The 24,833-nt window shown below is 34.6% G+C and overlaps 3 protein-coding genes and 1 long non-coding RNA gene across 5 annotated transcripts; 2 read left to right on the forward strand and 2 right to left on the reverse strand.

The window, feature by feature from the left end:
- The first annotated feature begins 336 nt into the window (after positions 1–336).
- On the forward strand, positions 337–6,211 carry LOC118050284 (RNA-dependent RNA polymerase 6). Its single transcript, XM_035060594.2, has 3 exons — positions 337–474; positions 1,560–4,334; positions 5,130–6,211. The coding sequence occupies exons 2-3, from the start codon at positions 1,617–1,619 to the stop codon at positions 6,009–6,011; spliced, it is 3,600 nt and encodes a 1,199-aa protein (XP_034916485.1). The 5' UTR covers positions 337–474; positions 1,560–1,616; the 3' UTR covers positions 6,012–6,211.
- A 704-nt stretch (positions 6,212–6,915) lies between these two features.
- Positions 6,916–7,941, reverse strand: LOC118050149 (uncharacterized). The gene is made up of 3 exons (XR_012170089.1): positions 7,660–7,941; positions 7,252–7,376; positions 6,916–7,113 (listed from the first exon to the last, which is right to left on the reverse strand). It is a non-coding gene; the product is annotated as an uncharacterized lncRNA (long non-coding RNA).
- Positions 7,942–12,037: 4,096 nt separating this feature from the next.
- On the reverse strand, positions 12,038–13,719 carry LOC118050283 (ethylene-responsive transcription factor SHINE 2). The gene is made up of 2 exons (XM_035060592.2): positions 13,322–13,719; positions 12,038–13,036 (listed from the first exon to the last, which is right to left on the reverse strand). The coding sequence occupies exons 1-2, from the start codon at positions 13,444–13,446 to the stop codon at positions 12,541–12,543; spliced, it is 621 nt and encodes a 206-aa protein (XP_034916483.1). The 5' UTR covers positions 13,447–13,719; the 3' UTR covers positions 12,038–12,540.
- Positions 13,720–16,901: 3,182 nt separating this feature from the next.
- Positions 16,902–24,285, forward strand: LOC118050282 (phospholipase D alpha 1). 2 transcript variants are annotated; one of them, XM_035060590.2, is made up of 6 exons: positions 16,902–17,001; positions 17,162–17,300; positions 21,291–21,362; positions 21,477–23,343; positions 23,479–23,916; positions 24,021–24,285. In XM_035060590.2, exons 2-5 carry the CDS (start codon positions 17,211–17,213, stop codon positions 23,913–23,915), a joined length of 2,466 nt encoding a protein of 821 aa, XP_034916481.1. In that variant the 5' UTR covers positions 16,902–17,001; positions 17,162–17,210; the 3' UTR covers position 23,916; positions 24,021–24,285. The 2 variants fall into 2 exon arrangements, with proteins under 2 accessions (XP_034916481.1, XP_034916480.1); XM_035060589.2 differs by lacking the exon at positions 16,902–17,001 and having other exon boundaries at positions 17,092–17,300.
- Positions 24,286–24,833: the final 548 nt, after the last annotated feature.

The raw sequence follows: 24,833 nt of genomic DNA on the forward strand, positions 1-24,833 counted from the left end.
AATTGGCGGACTACGTGGTGAGCCAAACTAATTTTTTTAATAAAAAAAAGTGTTTAAGCGTTGCAAATATAATTTGAAAAGGTATAGAAAAATCTACAAGTCGGGTAATAAATCCGACTAAGTCAAATAAACTAGTATTATTTAATAAGATAATAAATAAAAGACAACGATAATAAATTTATCGAATTAAATCAAAAGAAGTAATCATAATAATCTGAATAAAAAGAACGCTAGCAATTAAAATCATGTTTTAAAAAAAATAATATTTTTTTTAAAAAATATTTTTTTATATTTTAATATATTAATCTTAAATATATATATATTTTTAAAACAACCGCCACAGTAACTCCCAACCAATGCTTTCTTTGTTTACCAACTCGCACAATCCTTACTCTCTGCTCACTCAAAACCCATGAAGATCGTCTCAATTCTAGCTCGATCAGGATCAAAACATTGAAAGAGGAAAACCGAAAGGTCAGTACTTTTATTCTGATGATCTATGATTATGTGATGCATCGTTTAGATCGTGCACTTGTAAAGTAGTATGTCCTGGTTTTTTCTATGGAAAAATGGGGCTTTTGTATGAAATGGGTTTATGGGGTTTGTTAAATTCTGTTTGGTTGCTGAGAAAGAGTAAAGAAAATGGAATTATTTTTTTGGGTTAAAGCTAAAAACTTTCGCTAATGGGTTGTTACTATTTGGTAAATTTGTTACGAGCATGGGAATTTTTTTTTATTTTGTTATTTTAATAACATATGATCATGTCATACAATGTTTTAGATTGTTTATATGTTAATTTGTTTGTCCTGGGTGCTGCTATGGAAACATGGGGCCTTTTTTATGTAATGAGTTTATGAGGTTTATTGAAATTCTGTTTGGTTACTAATAAATTGTAAGAAAACTGGAATTTGGATGTTGTTTTATGCTGAACTCCAAACTTTTTCAAACGGGTTGTTTCTTTTTCGTAAATTTGCGACAATGATTTTGCTTAAAAAGAAAGTGCTTTTATTTTGTTAGTCTGAAATGTATGATATGAGATACGTTTGGTTTATATTGTTTATGTGTTAACTAGTGTGGGGCTTTTTGTGAAGTGGATTGATGCGGTTCATTTGAAAGTCTCTATGGTTTCTGAGAAAGTGGAAAGACAATGGAATTAGGTATTGTTATAGATTAAATCCCCGAACTTTCAAATGCGTTGTTTCTATTTGGTGATTTTGACAAGTATTAGAGACCATGTCTGTGCATTACATGGTTGTTTGTATGGGAAGTTAAATACTTTCTTTTACATTTGAAATATATTGCCAAAGAATGAAATTTTGATGTTCTGTGTTATAAGTGATTAATGACATGGCACATGCCTTTGCTGGTTATTACATTTCCAAAATTCTGTCTTGAAACATTGCCAATCTCAAGATTTATTTTGTTTAGTTGTTGCCACTTTTGAATTTTTTCTTTGATTTGTTTATTTGGGAGAATCTGTGGGATTGATGTTGCCAGCGTTTTACAAGAAATCATATGTTTTAATATCTTCGTTCTGTTTGTCATGTTTTCTTTAACAGGTTCTTGTTAGAAGATCTTCCCATAATCTTTAGCAGCGGTGAATCTTTAACAATAGAATGGAGACAGAAGGAAGTGCAAAGGAAACAGTGGTCACCCAAGTTAGTCTTGGTGGGTTTGACATTCATGTCACTGCAAAAGATCTTTTGGAATACTTGGAAAGAGAGATTGGACTTGTTTGGCGGTGTAGATTGAAAACATCATGGACCCCTCCTGAGTCCTATCCCAACTTTGAGATTACTGACATCACAAAGATCAGAAGAACAGAAGATTATAGGAGAGTGGAGCCCCATGCATTTGTGCATTTTGCATTGCCTCAATCAGCAACTTGGGCTATTGATGCTGCAGACCGATGTGAGCTCTTCTTGAATAACAAAGGATTGAAGGCTAGTTTGGGGCCTGAGAATCCTTTCACCTTGAATCAGAGGAGGAGGAAAACAACTCCCTTTAAGCTATCTGATGTGGGTCTTGAGATAGGGACCTTGGTTAGTCATGACGAGTTCTTTGTTGGTTGGAGAGGACCTCCTACTGGTGTTGATTTTCTAGTGGATCCTTTTGACGGAACATGCAGGTTTTGTTTCTCTAGAGATACTGCTTTCTCCTTCAAAAGTACAGCTGAACATGCTGTTATAAAATGTGATTTTAAAGTCGAGTTCCTAGTAAGAGACATTAATGAGATCAAACAGTACACAGAAACATCATGTCTAGTTCTCTTGCTGCAGCTGGCTTCTGCACCTTGGGTCTGGTATAGAACTGCTGATGATGATATTGAAGTATCAGTTCCTTTTGATTTGTTGGATGATGATGATCCTTGGATCCGAACCACAGATTTTACAGCCAGTGGGGCTATTGGTCGGTGCCATTCTTATAGAGTTTCAATTCGACCTCGTCATGGTCCAAAGTTGAGAAAAGCTGTGGATTTTCTCAAGGAAAGGAGGGTGCAGGAGGAATACCTCAGACGACCGATCAGGATTCGGGATGAACCAGACTTTGGAATGCCCATGACAGACCCTTTCTTTTGTATTCATCACAAGGAGGGAATAGCTTTTGATGTATTGTTTTTAGTGAATGCTGTCATGCATAAAGGCATATTCAATCAGCATCAATTATCAAATGACTTCTTTGACTTATTGAGAAATCAACCTACTGAAGTCAATGTGGCTGCACTGAAGCACATTTATCCTTGCAGACGTCCAGTGTTTGATGCTTATAAGAAGCTGAAAGTTGCTCAAGAATGGTTGCTGAAGAACCCAAAACTTTTTAAAAATCAGAAAAAATTGGATGATATTGCAGAAATTAGAAGGTTGGTCATCACTCCAACTAAAGCTTACTGCCTTCCACCTGAAGTTGAACTCTCGAATAGGGTTTTGAGGAAATACAAGGATGTTGCTGATCGGTTTCTCAGAGTTACCTTCATGGATGAGGGCTTGCAGACAATGAACTCAAATGCTCTAAACTATTTTGCTGCTCCTATTGTCAGAGCCATCACTTCTTATTCCTTCCCTCAGAAAACAAGAATCTTCAAAAGAGTGAGGAGCATTTTGACTGAAGGGTTTTATTTATGTGGTCGGAGATACTCCTTTTTGGCTTTCTCATCCAATCAATTGAGGGACCGTTCTGCTTGGTTTTTTGCAGAAGACAGAAACATAAATGTGATGACTATTAAAAGTTGGATGGGAAAGTTCACCAATAAGAACATTGCAAAGTGTGCTGCAAGAATGGGTCAGTGTTTCTCCTCGACTTATGCAACTATAGAAGTTCCACCAGAGGAGGTTAATTCTGATCTTCCTGATATTAAGAGGAATGGCTATGATTTCTCTGATGGCATTGGCATGATCACTCCAGATCTTGCCAGGGAAGTTGCAGAGAAACTTAAATTTGATTTCGATCCCCCCTCTGCTTACCAAATCAGATATGCTGGTTGCAAAGGAGTCGTGGCTTGTTGGCCAGAGCAAGGTGATGGCATCCGCCTATCTCTGAGGTCGAGTATGAACAAGTTCCAATCAAACCATACTATTTTGGAAATCTGCTCTTGGACTAGGTTTCAACCTGGTTTCTTAAACAGGCAGATAATTACATTGCTATCAGCTCTCAACGTTTCTGATGCAGTATTCTGGAAGATGCAGGAACTTATGGTCTCCAAGCTAAATCAAATGCTTGTGGACTCGGATGTTGCATTTGATGTCCTCACCGCATCATGTGCTGAGCAAGGGAATGTTGCTGCTATAATGTTGAGTGCAGGTTTCAAGCCTCAGAAGGAACCTCATTTGCGAGGCATGCTAACTTGTGTAAGAGCTGCACAGCTTTGGGGCCTCAGAGAAAAGGCTCGAATTTTTGTTCCATCTGGGAGATGGTTGATGGGCTGCTTGGACGAGCTAGGGGTGCTTGAACAAGGTCAGTGCTTTATCCAAGTCTCCAACTCATATTTGGAAAACTGTTTTGTGAAGCATGGTTCAAAGTTTAGTGAGACCAAGAAAAATCTTCAAGTCGTCAAAGGGACTGTGGTAATAGCTAAGAATCCTTGTCTTCATCCTGGAGATATAAGGATTCTGGAAGCGGTTGATGCCCCAGGACTTCATCACTTGTATGATTGCCTTGTCTTCCCCCAGAAAGGTGAAAGGCCCCATGCAAATGAAGCTTCTGGAAGTGACCTTGATGGGGACCTCTACTTTGTCACTTGGGATGAAAACCTTATTCCTCCTAGTAAGAGGAGCTGGATACCCATGCAGTATGATGCTGCAGAAGCTAAACAGCTTACTCGCCCTGTCAATCATCAGGTAGCTATGTGCTTTATTCAAATTTCCTCTCTGAAGTTTGTGGAATATTGTGGTGCTCGTTATGATATCTGAAAAACTTTGTTAATCCTGTTACCCTTGAGAAACACTTTCCTCACCTCCTTTGTAAATTGACATGTGGCTCTTGAAAACCTTAATGTCAGTTTTAACATTCGCGAACATTCTTGAATGCCTTTTCTTCCATTTCCTCTTTTAATCCAGGATATGTGAATGCAGTTCTCAAGTTTAATATATCATCTAACTTTCTGAATTACAAGTGTTCTAACTGCACCTTAGATGGCACCACACCAATCATTTTTACATTTCTTTCTTAATCAATTGCATGCACCAATCATCAGGGGCCATTGGTTCATGTAATGTTTGAAGTTTTGGGCATTATAGCAGTGCAGGTTCGGATTTTAATAGCAATTACTCCGTGGAAGAATGTTGAATGATGGAACTTTCCAAACTGTCTTTCCGTGGATAGGCATGGGATAACTGGGTATCAGCCTTTTTCTTTTTTAAAAAAAAAACAGAAAAAAAAGAGCATTTGCTGCATAATTCTACTATATTGTTGAACTGGAATATTAGATATGAGGGGAAAAGCATGCCTTAAAGAAGGGTATATATTTTCTGTTGTGTCCACAAAGTTCTATTGGATTACTTAATGTATTAACTGTAGTATACACTTTCTCAATTGTAGTTCATTTTATTAATTCTACACTTGGGGGATAAACCACATAGAATTACATGTTTGCCACCGAGTAAATTACTAATGATTGTATGTTTGGCACACAGGACATTGTAGAATTCTTTGCAAAAAACATGGCGAACGAGAATTTAGGGGCAATTTGCAATGCACATGTAGTTCGTGCTGATTTGAGTGAGTATGGTGCTTTGGATGAGAAATGCCTAACTCTAGCAGAGTTAGCGGCCACAGCTGTTGATTTTCCCAAGACCGGGAAAATTGTTTCCATGCCTTCGGACTTGAAACCGAAAATTTATCCAGATTTTATGGGGAAAGAGGAGCACCAGTCCTATAAATCAAAGAAAATTTTGGGAAGGCTATATCGCCAGATAAAAGATGCTTATGATGACGATGATGTGGCTGCATCTTCTGAGCGTAATTTTGTTCCTGCTGCTGATATCCCGTATGATTTGGATCTTGAAGTTCTGGGAGCTACTGATTATATCAGTGATGCATGGGATCGGAAGTGCTCATACGACGGGCAGCTGAATGGCCTTCTTGCTCAGTATAAAGTGAAGAGGGAAGAAGAGGTTGTAACAGGGCATGTATGGTCAATGCCGAAAGGCAGCAGTAGGAAGCAAGGGGACCTGAAAGAGAGGCTTAAACACTCTTACAATTGCTTAAAGAGAGAATTTAGGCAAGTCTTTGAGAAAATGGATTTGGACCTTGGGCAACTCGACGATGACATAAAGAACATGCTTTATGAGCGGAAGGCGTCCGCTTGGTATCAGGTTACCTACCATCCTCATTGGATTCAGAAGTCACTGGAGTTGCAAGATTCAGATGGTGCTGGTATTTCAGTTATGCTGAGCTTTGCTTGGATTGCAGCTGATTACCTTGCTCGGATCAAGATTCGGCATAGCAGAATAGGAAATGCTGACTCTGCTAAGCCTGTCAATTCACTAGCCAAGTATCTTGCTGATAGGATATGACCAGCATCTGAAGGTGTTATTGAGTTATATTTTGTAGCGGTCATACTTTTTGGCTGCAGGGCCACTCTGCCATAATATCGTTAATAGCAAAGTGTCGTGTTTTTATTGTGGTATAAGATGATGGATTTTGAACTGGCATTATCACTATTGTTAATAGTGTTCCTCTTGCAATAATAGTCTTTTCAGTTGGTTTCTCTGTATGGAATGATCTGGTGGTTTTTTTCCCCCAAGGTCAGATCAGAAAGTCTGGTTGTCATTTTTTGTCCAGGCATGAATATTTGGCTCGAGAAAGTCATGTTGATTCAGTCCACAACATGGAGCAGTAGGGTTGAACTGCAACAATCTTCCATGTAGCCATTAGGGTTCGTGCTGTCGTCAAGGACCGCATCTGTTCTTAATGGAACCTGTTTTAATTAGTGAAACTTAGTTTCTCACAAGTTCGTGTTGCATGTGATGTGGATTGCTGTTGTTCGGGGTTTATAACTTCTTAGTTGCCTGGTTAAGTTTACCAGCAAGCGCTTGAATTTAGGCATTTGGGTCTTCTGCAGGAAGCCAGAAACAACTCATAATAGTACAAAGTAAAAGAAGGATCTATCAGCTCTCTTTTAGAGATCTTCGTGTCTGCATGTTTGTTGCCCTGCTATAATCCTTAGAGATATGGAGCAAGAAGAGAATATTGATCAAATGGTCAGTGTGTAGTGTAGCTTCTTGTCCTGAATCAGGACTGATAACGCGTGCACTTGATGCCAATCTGATCTATGCCGTGTTGCAGGTCTTAACCTAAAAATGCAGATGAGTTTACACGATAACTGTGCATAATGCTGAAGGGTGGTGGGAAACCAAAAACCAGAAATCTCGCCTCTTATTACACGATAATCCAAAACATCAAAAGAAAGTAAAACCATTATATTATTTCTCAGCTGAGCTTTTTGGTTTCAAGTTTCAAACTTGAACAGAAACCACTGCTGGCTCAGACTCCAGGGGATGAACATAACTGAGATGGCAACAAGCACTTCAATCAGGTTTCGGATCCGATATTGGTGGGAGGCTTCAACCTTGTCAGCCTGTTGATTCTTTCTTTCTCTGTGTTCTCCAGGACTCCCTTCACATTAAAAAAAAAAAAAAAAAAAAAACATTGCGATGCAAAATCAAGAAACACACTGCAACAAAACAGTGACAGAGAACATGGTGTCTTGCAATCATGCAAACCATCTTTAAAGTGTACAAGAACAAATCATACCTTCCAAACAATTTCTTCCAGACATAAACAAATCCTTTCATACTTGTCCGGAAACAACCTCTCACTTGGAGGTTTTTGGCATACATCCCTGATTGATGCGGTGATGATGAAAATCACTTCAGTCACTAGAGGACAGCAAACGCACCATGAGTAAAAATGTTCAACTTACACACAAATTTCAATCATAGAAAAAAGAAGGAATTACTTTGGTTTCAATAATATATTTTTATTTTTTTCATATTAAATAGTACCATTTAATCAGATAAATTAAAATTAAACTAACCTGATCAAATTAAAAAAAAAAAAAGATTTGTAAGTATATAAGTGTGTGTGTGTATAATATATGGGCATTTCAAATAACAATTCAAGTACTCTCTATCTATCTATCTATCTATAAATTTTACGTACTTATGTGAAGCAACAAAGAGCTCTTCATTTCTTGCTCCTTTAAGATTGTCAGCACCCCATTTAACCATGAAAAAAAATCTCCAATGTGATCTTTCCTCAGCTGGAGCTCCATTAAATCTGCAATTTAATTATGCTTGAAGGAGATCTACTTCTAACATTTATAAAATACCAACAAATCCTATTTCCCACATGAAGCTTCATTAGCTTAAATCTACAAAATAACCCCTTTTATAAATCAATTTTGATTTTAAAAAATAGAATTTATGATTTTGTTCATTGATATCTGCAATATTTATCAACACATGTTCAATGAAATTACAGGGAGAAATAAATAAATAAATAATGTGGTCTTCACAACACAGATGAGAATACACAAATGGTACCGTAATTCGATAAGAATGTTTCCCTTAGAATTGGAGATGAGGACTGCCAGCAACATAACCCTTTTCGAATTATTTGTTTGTTTATTTTTTCTAACCTTTTATTTTCATTTTTTTCTTAGGGTTAACAAGAAAATACTTTAATTTTCTAAAACACTTCATTTTTTTTTTTGTTTTACAGCTTAACAGTGATCTGCCCTACAAATTAAATGGGGTCATAAAGATGGAGGGGTCTCCTGGACAAGCATTTTGAGAAGGATCGATTGACAAGAACCGACGAACACTTAAACATTATTACAAAATACAAGTCTACAATCTACATCAATGGCTTGCTTCTTTATTGACACCCACCCACCCACCCACCCATTTTTCTTTGAAAACCCTAATTAACAAGCAGCGATGTTATGTATTGTTCTTTGTTGTTGCCGGCAGAAGGAGATAGCTTACTACCATCAGACATGGAGCATTCATTTATGATTTTCCAACTACTTCCATAAGAGTTGTCCCTTCCCATTGTCAAATCCATCTTTATTACTTTGCTAGAGCTTCTGGGATCGTGGTTCTTGCTGTGAAATTAATTTAGACCTCTCGACTTTTATCATACGAAACAGAAGAACTTCTAACTTGATATATAGTATAATTATTTATAACATCTTTATTAACTTGATATATAGTTTTTATGAGGCAAAAATGATTTCCAAAACTTATTTGTCCACATGCATCTCCCCCTGTAATTAATTTCCAAACCCTATTTATGACACGTCAAGCCACTTCTTTCTTTTTTCAAAGTGTTATTAATTAATATTTTGTGGAAATTAAAGCACAAGTACAGTATTATTACAAAGCATTGTTACAACAGTGATGGTACATTTCGATTAATTAGCTGTCTGAAAAATGCTTTGACAATGTGAAGGGATATCCCTAATTTTCTGTCACGCATCAAGTCAATGTTTTGTAGAAAAAAGCTTATATAATTCATGAACTCCCTGCATAAATTAAAGCTTCTCATGTGAAGCTTGTCAGCTTGAATATGAGCTTTATGTTCCTGAAAAAAATAGGCTTTTTTTTTTTTATATCAACGAGAAATCCTTTAATATTTAAGTCAGTAAATGTAAAAAAATATAAGAAAAAATATAAGTATTCTTGAATTGTTGTATTTTTTTTGTTGATCTGACGTATTTATTATAGTTCTTGAATGGGGTTGCAGTAAAATTGATTGCCGGAGAAATTCATTCTCGCCATTGGTGGTAGTTTCTAAAATTACAATGATGAAGAGGTTGACGATGATTAATAATGTCATGTGAGATGACACGTAGGCACGGCATAACAAATGGCAGAAGGTGATTGCTCTAGCCCGTTTGGCATTGCGGGGGTTAAAATTGAGTGCGGGGATCGTTTTGAATGTCAAAAATGATTGGCATGCTTTTCGATACGAAAAGCTATTTGAAAAGCAACCGCTCTCCCAAACACTCTCTACGAGGATATTGAAATACTTTTATGCGCGTGTGGCCACATGCAGCGCCACGTTCTAGCTTCTTGGAACTCGAAAGGATATTGAGATACGTGTCACAACTCACAAGTCTGTGATAGGGAGAGGAGAGAAAGGGAGAGTTGGCTGATTGGGCCTCGGCTCAAACAATTAGAAATTCTTGGTTGTTTGGACCATGTGGCCCAAATGGCTAGAAGTACACGAACAACCAGGAATTCGCAGAATTATTATTATTATTATTATTATTATTATTGAGATAAGACAGTCTTTTCATTATGATTCAATTGTTATTTTAAATTGTGGAGAGGTATATTAGTTTTTATTTTTTTTTTATTTTTTTAACACAATAAAATGACATAACAACCTTAAAATAAAAAAAAATGATGATGGATTTTTATTATTTTTTTAGCATAATAAAATTATTTAATTACCCATAAAGAAAAAAATCTATTGAACTATCTTTCGGGAGTTTTTTTTATCTTTTCATTAGGGTTTTTTTTTTGTTAATGTCAAGTTGACTCTGGGGCAATTTTATATTTAACTAAATATTAAATATTATTAGAAAACATAATGGCCTGTATAGCGAACGTGCCATTAAAGTAGTGTATGCCACTATTTGGTGACCAAACATCACCTTTCATGACAATGTTGGATTCATCTCGGTATCCCTTCCATTATGAGATGACGCGTGTATCTAATGTTCCTTCCGGTTTGGCACCAACAACAACCTTTTCTTTTGTTTTCCATTTCTTTTCTCTCTTTTTGATTTTTATGTCTTACCCTTTCAAAACTTTAAAGCATCCCTTCAATTTGTTATTCCTTTATATATGGTCTATATTTTTTTTGTTACTATTTTTTTATTTGAAATAATTTATAAAATTATAATTCCTTTTCAATTTCACCCCTTTTAATTTTTAATTTTTTAAATTTGATCATCATTCTTTTAATTATTAATTGTTTTATTTCAAATAGTTTTTAAAATTATTTTTTTTACAATTTCACCTCCTTATTTTTTTTCCTATCAAGTTTGATCCTCATTTTTTTTATTTTTTTTAAATTGATTTTTTTTAAAAAAATCATCATTAAACATTAAATTGGTTGAGAATTAAATTTTTTTTTAACTCGACTGTAGAATTTTACGGGTCATGTGTTTTAGAGATTAACCCAAATTTAAGAGATTCAACTGATTTTGCTTGTTTTTTTTTCTTTGTTTAAAACTCATGTTTTTACAATTTCATCATTTAATATTTATTCAATTGAAGATTGAACTATGCTATTTTTATTTATTTCATTTCTATTGAATTTTCCATGAATTTTGAAAATAACTTAGGTTATCTTAGTTTTTTTTTAGTTTTTTTTATTTGTCGTTTTTGTTAAATTTACTTTGGCAAACTTTTTGAATTGATTTGTTTTTTTTAATTTTAATCCTCCAACATTAGATTGATTAAGAATTAATCTTTTATTTTAGTTCTATCCTTCAAGGTTGGAGTTTTTAGATATTGAGCTTTGTGATTTTTTTCAATTTCTTTTCTATTTATTTATCCTAATCCTGTCACTTAGCCTTTTTTAGGATTTTTTTAATTCATAATTTTTTCTAGTTTGTCTTCTATTGTATTATCTTATTCACATGATTTGGATTGTAGAATTTGGTTAGTTTGGCCTGATTCGATAATTGTTTTTTTATTTTTTAATTGATTTTTTTTTAATTTCATCCATCTATGTTTAATTTGTTTGGGATTAAGCTTTGATTTTTTTATTTGTTTTATGTTAGCTTATCATAGTCTCATAAGTTGATTTACATATTTGGCATGCTCACATATGTTGGCCTAGGTTTTTTTTGTTTTCTTTTTTTTTGTATTTTAGAATCCTAGCTTTGTTATTATTATTATTTTTTTTAAAATTTCAGTGATTGTTTTTTTTTTTTTCAGGTTCCAATGATGCTTTCGTTGTGTGTATCGATCATTAACTATTGTTATTTTTTTTTAAAAAAAATATTATCCGATTAGATTATATTTTTTTTAAGTCGGTCGGGAGTCAATTTTTTTTTTTTACTTTTTCAAAACAGGCTTACATATCCCCATTTAACCGATAAAAAAAAATGTCCTGGCTCGTAGTGTAGTGTACGGACCCACAAATGTGCTTCGTAGGATATAAATATAGGTTATTTTGGCTGGATTTCTCTTCAAAATACACAATCAATTGGACAGGTGTCACTGTCTTTTGTATAATCGTTTCACGAGGCTCTTTTTGTGCGCGCGCGCGTCCTTATTTTGGAGCGTGCATGTCTTTTCCGATGCAGGTTAGTATATCATTAATATCATAAGCCAAATCTTGTCTCATTTTTTTTTTACCCTATTAATAATTTTTTTATATTATCAGCATCATATTATATGGAATATAAATAGAAACACATATATATAGTACTCAAATACTTACATTTTTATGAGTAAATTGGCACACCTATAAACAAGGGGGTATAGGTATAAGGTATGTACGTATACCCCACGTCTTAAAAATGAAAGAAAAGGAAAGATCTTATATATATATATTTGCTTTCCACAGATATTTCTGCAGTTGTAGATAAGAGATGATATACATCATGAGAATTCACCATGTTGGCTGATTCTCCTTGCACATCAGGCAAACTGGCTTTATACACACTCCACAAGTTATAATACCTAGGCTTGTGGCGTCTAATGAACACAGCTTGCATTGAGAAATAAATGGTGTCTGGGCTTAAAGCAGGTGTTTATTGGTTTGTAGAATATATATTTTCCAGTCACCAATCACGAAGACTAAGTTCCTAAAGCCATGGAGATTATGAGATTGGATTCTATGATTGGCAACTGTATAACTGTGAGGAAATTGGCAAATGCATGTATCTATGAGGTGATGATCTGGAGATATAGGGATTCACATACTATCTGGCTACTGTACTGTAGGGGACGAACAGGGGTCAAGGAAGGTCCGGTGTCTAGACCCCACAAGAAATAGAGGTTCCATGGAGGTCAACTAATTACAATTAAGTAGCTCGTCTATCATTTGCATGGCAATTCTATCCTCTTCATCCGTACCATTTTCAGGCTCGATCTCAACTCTTGACGATGATTCTGATGACAATGAAGGTCGTAATTCCTCCATAACCTGTGTGCTCTTCCTGTTGCTATTTCCAAGCTCGACCCTCATGACCCAATTCGAGCTCGAACAAGAGCCAGCTTTCTTTTGCCACACGCCAATATGAGAGTTATCATTGTCGAGCCTCAGACAAGTGAGTGAAGGAGAAGGGTTTTTTCCACAACACTTCCTTAGCTTTGAGTAGAGAAGCTCAGCCAGAGCCTTGGCAGGCAAGGGAGAGTTGTTGTCTTTGCCAAGCTTGGTGTCTTGATCAAGATGACTTGCTGGGAAATTGGTCTTGGCATTCTGTCCGTTCATCAATATAGCTGCTTGATCATATGCTCTTGCTGCTGCCTCAGCTGTCTCAAATGTCCCAAGCCATACCCTCCTCTTCCTACACACAAACATTAAGAAAGTAAGAGCTAAAAATCATTGAAACATCCCTAGCTAGCTAGCTAGCCCATGCATGTCACACTACTCTCCTCTCTCTACATTCAAGAGAAATGCAAAAGAGAACGAGGGGTCATAAATAACAAGAGATCTAGCTAGAACATTACAATGTGGCCTGCTATCTAGGTACAAAACACACAGATTCTCACACCCTAACGTTCTTTATATTTTCCTCAGGAGGCAGATGATCTTATTAATGAATCAGGGAGTAGGTGAAGGCAAGGCTTACAGTAAAGGGTGGCGAATTTCAGACACCCAAGAGCCCCACTGGCGTTGCCTGACACCTCTGAATTTCTTGGATTGTACCATGATTTGGGAAAGAAAATTTAGAAAAACACTGCAAATTAAGATCATATACAATAACAGTAATCATGCAAGTACGAGAGTGATCAGAGAGACTAGGGAGAGACTTTGTGTAGAGAAGAGGTAATGAGAAGCAGACAATGCACTAAATAAGTAGACAGATTTATGTGAACTGGAAGGGAAAAGTCTAAAGTTGCAATAAAGATTTCACCTAAACAAGTGTTGGTGATACAGAAATCAAAACGCTGGCTAGCTAGCTTCATAACAACTAGAATAAATGATAGCATGTGTTCATTGCTTTTGCCCAGCTAAAAAGGATAAACCAAGTACCCTCTAACATGTTCGACCAATCAAAACCAAAGGAGTTAAAAGGATCTTGTATGTAAGTCTACGTACGTACATCGTATTCTGTATGTCCACACGATCAAAATACTATAATGATCGGGTTTACATGGATCAAAAAGTTTTTGATTGAGTTAAAGGATCTTGCATATAAGTCTGGTACATAAATTATATATATATATATATATATATATATATATATATTATTTATGTTATAAAGTATTGAAATATTATTATATTTACATGTGAAGGGGTACGGGTGCGCATTTAAGTTGGTGAGGCACCCGTTCCTGAAAAGCAAGCATGCCCTCCATTGATTTGATGCCCCTCCTTTTACTTTTCTCCTTTCCAATTTTTGCTAGAAATTAAAAATATGACAGTGTACGTTTAAATGGCCGTTTTAATGACAAATTGAATCATCTAGATGGGTATATCATAAATAGTAACATTAACTTTCTATTTTTTTTTTTTTAAATGAAGTATTTTCGATCAATTTTCTTATCTCGAGACAAAATATATTTGCCATTGCTCTTAGATAGATTACTCTAACATAATTGATGCATCTATATATGATAAAAAAATCTCTTGTAATTTATTTTTAAATTCGAACAAAAATAATAAGATAAATTATACACGTAGCAGAACTTGAGCCACTACCTTAGACTTGAATTTTAATTGCTGTTAAATGTTTATGCATCCTTCCAACCGGAGCCAGCAGCTTTCACATAAAGAGTTGGCCACATAATGATCATGTGGTGTCGAACCTTCCTAACATTTATATATGTCCATACACAGAAGCTTTAAATAAAGTCAATGGAGATTCTAAAATAATCCATATATGTCTTTTACTTTGTTTCTCGATGGTGATATATATATATATATATATATATATATATATATATATATATATATATATTAGAATTAGTTTACATGGTATATAATTAAAATTAAATTGATTTTCTAAGCAATCTCAAGACATCCTCCCAGCACCTTGACGTATTTAAGAAAAAAAAGATCTTTAAATATTCAAATATTCGGACTCGATGACTGCAAAACTATGACTTAAACACTAGGTATTATTAAATTGTTTCAGATCTACAAGCACCCATCGCACTTGAACAACGTGGCATTACTTTATTTCACCTAGCCATGCATGCCGAAGGAATGAATTGCAGCAGCAGCAGCAGCAGCCGCTGGTTTAATTAATTCAGCTGGAAGTTGATTAATTAATTGACATTGAGAATCGGTGCAGACAGTAATTTAATATATAAATTAATTTGTGGTCCTCTTCTTGATGGTCTTGTAGTTATAAGTGATTCTTTATAAATTATTTTAAAAAAAAAAATGCCATGGTTGGAACTTGTTGGATTTGCTGGCAGATATTGTCAAACATTATGGCTAAGCATGTTCAAGAGGAAACCAATGTCGTGGTGCTTGTTCGTCGCTTCAATTCACAAATCAATGATATGATTTATAGTAGTAAAACCGAGCTTGGGTTCATTGGATCACTTACTTTAACTCACAGGTCAACGGAATCAGTTTCGATTGATTAACTTTTTTTAAAAAATTTAAATTGGATTGAATTGGATCAATTTAATCATAAATAAATCAATTAAATTATCGAATTTCCTCGAATCAGTTTCTTTTTTTATTTAAATTAAGACTCGTCTGGAATATTAATTTTAAATCAACCTACCAGTTTAATAGCTATAATCTAATCTACTTCTTTTTTTGAATTAGAGTACTAATTTTGGCGATCAATTGATCATTATTTTTTGTTGCCATGTCCTTTAAGAAAACCATCAATTTATTATGTTGCCATTTCTGTATTTATAAAGAACATGAGTGAAACCCGTGGTTTTCTTTTTTTGGTGGCCCAGTCTAAGTAATTGGACCGATCCTAGCAGTCTCCTTCCATGCGAGCTTGGTTATGGCGGACCACATTTCAAAGCTGTGTTTATATTATGAGCCCAATTTTCGAAACCCACTCATGAATAATAGGAAGTTTTTTTAAAAAAAAAAATGCACAAGAACGTGAAAGAAATTGCAATTCCATTCACTTATAAATTATATATATGAGAATCTAATCCTGAAGATTATGTTAAGTGGACAAGAAAGTTTGTTTTCCTTGTTTACGTTTTGAGAGATTGAACCTTAAAACTGGTATTTATATAGAGAAATTTATTTGTTTAAATGAACCAAATCGAAATAGATATAATTTTAAGATTATTTAAAAAAAACAAACGTTTAGTTTTGATTGATGAAAAACTTTTTTATCATGATATATCATTCCAAATATTTTTGACAAGTTTAAAATTCCAACAAAAAATATTTAATCTTGAAACGCAAATACTAGCCAAAAAATATTTTTGTGATCATAGTTGTAAAATTTAGATAAGCCTGATGGATTATTCTAGAGTTTAAACTAATTTGAAGTGAAGAAAAAATAGGGAAAACAAACTCAGCTGATTTAATTAAAAATCAAAGTTATCAAATGACCTGGTTAGTTGACATGGTCAAAACATGACACTAAACTTGTTGATTTTTTAATATTTTTAAATCAAAATAACATATATATATATATATATATATAACATTAGATAAACCTTTTCGATTTATGACCCTGGGCCTTACTTTAGGTCAAGTTTTATAAATATGTGTTGTGAAAAACCTAGTGCAATTATTAATGAATATTGCAATGAAAGAAACGAGAAAGAATACAAGATTTATTGTGGTTCGACAACATTCATAGAAGCCAAGAGCTTTTATATTTTACTATGTTGAAATAGGATTCCATGATATGTATTTATAATAAAAAACCTAGCTGCTAAAGAAACCTTAATCATTCAAAGAGTAAGAATAATTTTTTCTAATAAATGGTGTGGGTTCAATTAGATGAAACTTTCTTTCTTTTTTTTAATCATTTTGTTGATGTGAATATTCATTGATTCTTGTTTGGTTAAAGCTTGTCATCTATCTTGGAGCTATATGCCTGAAGTTTCATCGAGAAAATAATCTAAGATATATATATAGGGGCCCGTATTGTAGCAGAATGCCTTGCTTCGTTACCAGACAAAGGCTGGCATTGATTCTAACTTGAAATCCATATTTGCCTATTTGAGATCCATATATATCTCTTCCTTCCCAGCGCCTCCTAGGAATGCTAAGATTCCAAGCTTCTTCTCTCCCTATATATTTTCCAAACGCTTCCTTCTCTTATAAGCATTTCCTTCAAGGGCTAGCTGTGGCAGATTCCATCTCCAGGTATTGCCTGATTTTCTAATTACAGAATAAAATTCCAAGTACTGATGAATCTCCTGGTCTTTAACATTGCAGTATTTACAAATTTGTGTTTCTCTAGACTTGTTTCTTGAAGTGGGTGGCCTGAGTAACCCTAGCCATGCTCTTGTTCTTGGTTTAGCAGGCACACAAGTTCTTGGGCTTGAGTGTTCTTGAGAGTGGAAAAGGTGAAAATGACGCCACGATTGCTTCATGGGGCACTTGATGTAACAGTATATGGGGTTGCTAATCTGAAAAATGGATGTGGATTCAGTTTGTTGAAGGTAAGTATATATATATGCCATTTGAAGCTGTAAGGTTTTTGAAGTTTTTAGCATTTTTGTTTTTCCTTGTTAATTAGCTTTATGAAATAAATATTGATTTATTTGATGAAGTTATATTTGATGTTATCTTAGGAGATTATATATTCATATGTGAGGAGGAGGGCGAGGCTAAGATAGGATCTTGGATATAGAAAACATGTTAGGATTTATTTGATAATAAAATAAACAGATGATGGCTGGATAATGATAAATAATGGAGGGGTAAAATGCATTTCTTTTAAATAAGTTTTAAATTATTTAGGACTAGAATGAAAAAAAAAAATTGTCAACAACATTTTTCTATGTCAAATTTAAAACATTGAACTAAATTCAATTTATTTATTTGCTGAATTAAGTTATATTTAACTTTTATATTAAGAGATTATATTTATATACGTTAAAAAGGGTGAAAAAAGATTTAGGTATAATCAGCTACAGCTAGGATGTATTTGAAAATAAAATAAATAAATAAATAATGGTTAAATGATAATAAATAATTATTTGGAGGGGAAAATGCATATTTTCTATTAAATAAATCTTAAATTCTAAAAGTTTCAGGACTAAAATAAATTTTTTTTCAAAATGTAATGATGCCACAGCCCAGCCATGTTGTAGCCGTGCTCGTGCATGGAAGATGATGGGCCAATGGTTAAGTCATGCTTTTAGCTTGAACGGTGTTTAAAAATATAATAATAATTATGTTTTAAAATATTTTTTGTTTTAAAATATATTTAAATAATATTTTTTAATTTTTAAAATTATTTTTTATATTAGCAGATAAAAAAATAATCTGAAAAAATATATATTTAAAATTTTTTAAAAATATTTTTAAAATGTAAAAACATAATTCGGTGCAACCTTAGCTTTGGAGAATGACCGGCCCAAGGCTTGAGTCACAAGTAGTCTTGGGTTATCTTGAATCAATTTTTTTTTTTTTAAACATCATAATAATGTTGCTTTAAAGTTTTTATATATAAAAAAAACCAATCCTATATTAATTGGGCCGCAAGTTAACTTGCCATGTTAACTCTAGTTTTACTTGTTTGACACCCAGTTCTAGTTTGGGGACAAGGTTCCAGAGTGCCTAAAATATTAAGGTTGGGAGTCTCAAACTTGAGCATTAAAGTATGAACTAAAAGAGAGGTTGCATTGTAGTTATTTTACTATTCATCTTTTTATATATTACTGTGAATTTTAATAATGTATTTTTTTTAAAAAAATTTGATTTGATTCTCGAATTTTTATTTTGCATAGTTGAGCCTTTTTTTAGCACAAATTAGCATCTAATTGCATATTTTTTTGAGAGGAATGATTGAATTGAAAGATAGAGGAATTAAGTGAAAAAGACATGTAAAATTGGTGGGAGCTTTGAAACTTGTTTGAAAATATCATTTTAGTCCTTCATATTTTTTAGTTATTCGGCAATTAGTCCCTTTAATTTTAAAAATTCAATTTCAATACCAAACCTTATTTTCCTCTTTTTTTTTGTTTTTTTTTTTATGGAGGAAAAAGAAAAGGGATTATCGGATTCTAGTATAAAGAGAGAAAGTTTCTGTTGGAGATAATTTTGGCCACTAAACGATCAACTTTTTATGTCAAATTGTTTCATGTAATGAGAGGAGTTAAGATTAGGTTTTCATTCTTTACCTTAGATGCACTAAAAAAAATATCTAAGTTCAGGAAACTTTTTTGTTTGAGATAGTTTTTTGTGTTTTTGGAGGTTATGAATTGATTAAAAATTGGCTTGAAAATAGATTTTTTGAAACGTTGTTTTTTTTGCTACCAGAGTGATTCAGATATAGGGAATTATAAATGACACGTCGGTTTTTTTTTATTTTATATATGGCCAGGTGGTTAGGCTTTTTCCCTGAAATTTATGTTTTAATTAGTACATCTTTCATGTGACTTTTTTTTTTTGCTTATTTAACCTTTTTAAATATTAATTATATTGAGTATGTTTAATTTTTTATGAGGTTAGTATGATTCATCAAAAATTTTTTATTTTATATAGACTAAATATTTATTTTTTAATTATATTTTTAATATGTGCAGCTTTGCATATTATTTTTTTTTATTAATAAATTTTATGTGTATATCAATTTCTATACAAATTAATTTTAATAAATAAATTTAATAAATACAATCAGGTAAATTATTAGTCTTTTTTCTCTTTAATAAAAGTGTTTTTCTCATATTATCGTGATTATATATATATATTCTTATTATTTGTTATCATTGTTTTTTTTTCTTCATATGATTCAAATAACTTATTTAAGTAGGTGGGACAATAACCCAATTTATTAGATTTTTTGAAAGAAAGGCATTTATAATATCTAAATACTCTAGTGGAAAAATAAAAGAGATACACAGTGTAGCGCGGTCACCAATGAAGCAGCCTTCTGCCCAGGTAGATGAGAGACGAAGCCAAATTAAAGGAATAAAACCTATTCTAAACCCATAGGAAAGCCTAAAGCTTTCTCCAATTTATTTTTATCCATCAATAACCATTTACCTACCATTACAATTGAGTATGGATTATACATGAATTAGCCCTAAAAAAGATTAAATGATGTAGAAAATGTTATCCAAATTTATATGAATTTAAGCTGCAGTACTACTCATTCAACCTAATTATAAATATAGCTTATTACGAAATCTAGAAATAATTTTGTTCATGCATAAGCTTTTCTTTTGGGTTCCTTGTAGATTATTAATTTTTTTCAGTGGGGTGTTACATGCTACTAAATTAATAGAACTTGAAATAAACGCAGTTAGGCTTATTTGTATTGTGTTGGTTTTTTTTATTCAACATGGGTCTTATTTATTTTTATATTTTAAAAGTATTTTAAAAAAATTTAACATTTTTTTATTTGCTTCAAATTAATATTTTTTTTGTTTTTAAATTATTTTAATGCATCGATAATAAAAATAATTTTTAAAAAATAAAAAAATATTATTTTAATATATTTTAATCCATCAAACCGCACCCATTAGTATCCTTAGATGTTACATGTAAAAGTGTGTGTATTTTAAAATCGATGTAAATTGAATTAATTAAATTTTATTAAATTAACTCCTCACTACATCGTTTTATATACACATGGATAAGAGAGAGGGGAAACATAATTAAAATATATTGAAAATAATAACATACTTGACCTTCACATTTTTACTAGAAACAAAGTGCTGAATGAGGTTCTTGATGCTGATGTGAAACAATTGCAGTGTTGCTTCTCCTTAAAATTCATTACACCTCCCATGTTCTTCACTTTAGATAGGAATATAATGAAAAGAGATAGAACACTGAGTTGCTCAGTGTTTTCTCTTTAATTCCATAAACTAGGAGCTGATTAGAGGCAGTAAAGCTTTGATTTACAGAATGGAGTGCATCTCATTTGCTTTAATTGAGATTTTTGTCAATGGACAGAGTGTTTTGAATTCATGTCTGGCTTGACTAGGTGATTGGCAATGAGAAAATTCTCCTGAAATTCTTGATCTTCATTGCTATTATTGCCATGTTACTTTTCACTGCTTTGAAGCCGGTTACTGGGTTAGTTGAGTTACCTAGGCTGCTCTACTTGCAGCATTTTAATTATCTGAATCGAAAGATCGGCGAGGGGTTGGTAGCTTTTGAAATTCTAGATGGGTTTTCAGTTCTGTAACCCTAGTTCAGGAAATGAGTGCTGAAGAAGGACATCAGAAGTCATGCATCAGTTCTCATTTCAGGTTTTTCTTATATGAAAAAACCTTTGAAACATCTGCAAGTGGTATATAGTCAGGATGTTTGCGTGAGAAATTCTACTTCCTATAGCCAGTTATTGGATAGATGATGAAATTTGTTATCACATTACTATAGATTTAGAACATGAACTCGCTAATAATCTATTGTACCTGGTATCTTTTGACACTAACTCCTCCCACCATTATGCTTTGTGTTCTTAAAATCTGGAGACGGAGGGATTTCTGAAGTTTGGGAAGCGATGTCTAGTCAACCTGAAAAGATCAATGTCTTGCCTATCGGAGGTATTCCTTTCTTGTTTTGCAGCAAAACAGCTTCGGTGTTTCAGAGATTTCTTAGTTGACTTTTGCTATGCATTAAATCTTATGTTTTCTACGTTGTTGTAATATTTGGAACAGAATGTTGTTGGTTCTAGACTCTATGCAACAGTAGATTTGGACAAGGCAAGAGTTGCAAGGACCAGAATGGTAGGAAAAGAGCCTCATAATCCCGAGTGGAATGAGTCCTTCCACATATACTGTGCCCATTCAATCTCACATGTTGTATTCACAATCAAAGATGACGACGCTATTGGAGCAACATTGATTGGAAGAGCTTATCTTCCAGTTGAGGATATCACTAACGGGAACATGCTCGAACGATCGGTTGACATAGAGGATGGAGATCGTAAACCTATACCAGGAGGTTCTAGAGTCCGCATCAAGCTGCAATTCTTTGATGTTAACCAAGACAGTCATTGGTCTCAGGGAATCAAAAGTCCGGAGTACGAGGGTGTTCCCTACGTGTTCTTCAATCAACGACGAGGTTGCCGGGTTACTTTATATCAAGATGCTCATGTTCCAGACAGCTTTTCCCCAAAGATTGCTTTGGCAGCAGGAAAGTTTTATGAAGCTCACAGATGCTGGGAGGACATCTTTGATGCCATAAGCGATGCAAAACACCTAATCTACATAACTGGATGGTCTGTGTATACTGAAATTACCTTGATAAGGGATCCCAATAGACGAAGACCGGGAGGTGAACTTAAACTCGGGGAGCTGCTTAAAAAAAAGGCTGAAGAAGGCGTGACAGTTCTTATGCTTGTTTGGGATGACCGAACTTCTGTTTTGGATTTTAAGAAGGATGGACTCATGGCAACCCACGATGAAGAAACTGAAAAGTACTTCAGGGGCTCCAAGGTGCATTGCATTTTGTGCCCTCGCAATCCCGATGTTGGCAGAAGCATGATTCAGGGCTTTCAAGTCTCCACCATGTTTACTCACCACCAAAAGACAGTAGTTGTTGATTCCGAAATGCTTGATAATGTATCTGGAAAGAGGGGGATTGTGAGTTTCATTGGAGGCATTGATCTTTGTGATGGGAGGTATGATACACAAGACCATCCCTTGTTCAAGACTCTGGACTCAGTCCATCACGATGATTTCCACCAGCCTAACTTTACAGGCTCCTCAATCAAGAAAGGCGGTCCAAGAGAACCTTGGCATGATATTCATTGCAAATTAGAGGGTCCTGTGGCATGGGATGTCCTTTACAATTTTGAGCAAAGGTGGACGAAGCAAGTTGGGGATAAACTTCTGATCTCACAAAAACAGCTTGAAGCAACTACAGTTCGCCCATTGCCAGTGTTGCAGCCAAATGACCCTGAAACATGGAATGTTCAGCTATTCCGTTCTATTGATGATGGAGCTGTTGATGGCTTCCCTCAGGAACCTGACAAAGCAGCTGCATCAGGCCTTGTTAGTGGGAAGAACAGCGTCATTGACCGAAGCATTCAAGATGCTTACATCAATGCCATTAGGAGGGCCAAGAATTTTATTTACATCGAAAATCAGTATTTCCTTGGAAGCTCATTTGGCTGGAAGTCAACAGATATCAATGTCCCGGATATCGCCGCCCTGCATCTCATACCAAAGGAGCTATCACTTAAGATAGTCAGCAAGATTGAGGCAGGAGAAAGGTTTACTGTCTATATTGTGATCCCAATGTGGCCAGAAGGTATACCTGAGAGTGGCTCTGTCCAAGCAATCTTAGATTGGCAGAGAAGAACAATGGACATGATGTATTCTGATATCACTGAAGCACTCGTGAAAAAGGGGCTCAACACAGATCCTAGGGAGTATTTGTCATTTTTCTGCCTTGGAAACCGAGAGACTACGAAAAATGGAGAATATGAACCTCCAGAGGTACCAGAGCCTGATACTGATTATAGTAGAGCTCAGAAGGCCCGTCGCTTCATGATCTACGTCCATGCAAAGACGATGATTGGTAAGTCAAGAGTTATGAACTCATTCTTGCATCTTCCATTGTGTTAAATTCAGCAAGGATCTGTGCTAATGTCATTCCTTTAGTGACAACAAATGGAAATAGGATTTAACCTCCATAATCATGTTGCCTTTTCAGTCGATGATGAGTATATAATCATTGGATCGGCAAACATCAACCAGAGATCAATGGATGGGTCTCGAGATTCTGAGATTGCAATGGGAGGATACCAACCACATCATTTGGCAACTAGCCAGCCAGCAAGGGGTCAGATATACGGTTTTCGAATGGCGTTATGGTATGAGCACCTTGGAATGCTTGACCCTTCCTTCCAACACCCTGAAAGTGTTCCATGTATCCAGCTAGTGAATCAAGTTGCCGATGAAAACTGGGAGAAATACGCCGGCGAAACTCTCGAACAGGATATGACGTCTCACCTGCTCAGGTATCCCATTCAAGTTGGTAACAATGGAGTTGTTACAACCTTACCAGGGGCGGGTAATCATTTCCCTGACACCAAGGCTAATGTCCTGGGCACCAAATCTGACTACTTCCCTCCAATCCTCACCACCTAGGGTACGTTATAGAATCATTCACATTTTCATATAGTTATAACATCTCCCCAGAGGCACTGCAGTATTTCCTTCTTGTTCTGAATCTGTCTATGTTTCATCTTGCAGAATATTGGTGATAACTTCTCTTGCTCAGGAATGTACACAGGCGCAAAAAAAAAAAAAGGGGGGACTTGGAAATCATTTGTTGTTTTTCTGCCAGTAACTTCTTCCAGTTTATGATTTATCTAGCACAGAGAACGAAAAACTCAAGAACTTCAACATAAATTCTCGACAACGTAGAATCCCTGTCAAATGCGTGACCTATACTGTGTGTTAATGTTAAAGAATCCATAGATTTAAACTTATTTAACTCTGCTAATGATTATTCTTCTCTTAGATTAATCACAACATGCTTTTACATTGCTTCTCTGTTGAATGAGAATAGGTTGCTTGAGCAGCTATTTGCCATGACTTGAATTTGGCAAATGCAACTGTTTACAAGTTATAAATGCCAGTGAACAGTGATGCTTGCCATGCCCTCCCTCTTCCACTTCTAGCAGCACCACCTCCATCATCACTGTAGTCCTGCACTGTTATTGTCTATTATTACATGTGAAGGTGCAGAAAATTCTATGCTACTGGCCCAGAAGCCACATTCATACAGCTTGGTTTCAGAGAAAAATGTCTTGTCATGATAGATAGGGTCATGGTTTATCATTGACCTTAAACAAACAGGCCCTGAAGCCATGAGGTCCCTGCTAGTGCTAGGGCCACAAGGTCATTTAGGCAAGGTACATTTAACACCTAGGAAAAAATATCCTTTTTTCACAATTTTCCACTGGCTAGGTTATGAGTGGAAAAATAATAATCCTGATCACCTAGGGCAAAACTAAAAGGGTGTTCACTACAAATTCTAAGTTTCTTGCTAATCTCGTCGCT

This window comes from Populus alba, chromosome 6 (genome assembly GCF_005239225.2).
Source record: "Populus alba chromosome 6, ASM523922v2, whole genome shotgun sequence".
Classification (NCBI taxonomy): domain Eukaryota; kingdom Viridiplantae; phylum Streptophyta; class Magnoliopsida; order Malpighiales; family Salicaceae; genus Populus; species Populus alba.

Bases quoted from the DNA above. Each gene is read 5' to 3' on its own strand.
- LOC118050284 (XM_035060594.2), top strand. From the start codon at position 1,617: ATGGAGACAGAAGGAAGTGCAAAGGAAACAGTGGTCACCCAAGTTAGT. The intron at 4,335-5,129 runs GTAGCTATGTGC...TTTGGCACACAG, and splicing joins CTCGCCCTGTCAATCATCAG to GACATTGTAGAATTCTTTGC.
- LOC118050283 (XM_035060592.2), bottom strand. From the start codon at position 13,446: ATGATCTTAATTTGCAGTGTTTTTCTAAATTTTCTTTCCCAAATCATG. The intron at 13,037-13,321 runs GTAAGCCTTGCC...GTTTGTGTGTAG, and splicing joins GAAATTCGCCACCCTTTACT to GAAGAGGAGGGTATGGCTTG.
- LOC118050282 (XM_035060590.2), top strand. From the start codon at position 17,211: ATGACGCCACGATTGCTTCATGGGGCACTTGATGTAACAGTATATGGG. The intron at 21,363-21,476 runs GTATTCCTTTCT...TATTTGGAACAG, and splicing joins CAATGTCTTGCCTATCGGAG to AATGTTGTTGGTTCTAGACT. The intron at 23,344-23,478 runs GTAAGTCAAGAG...TTGCCTTTTCAG, and splicing joins CCATGCAAAGACGATGATTG to TCGATGATGAGTATATAATC.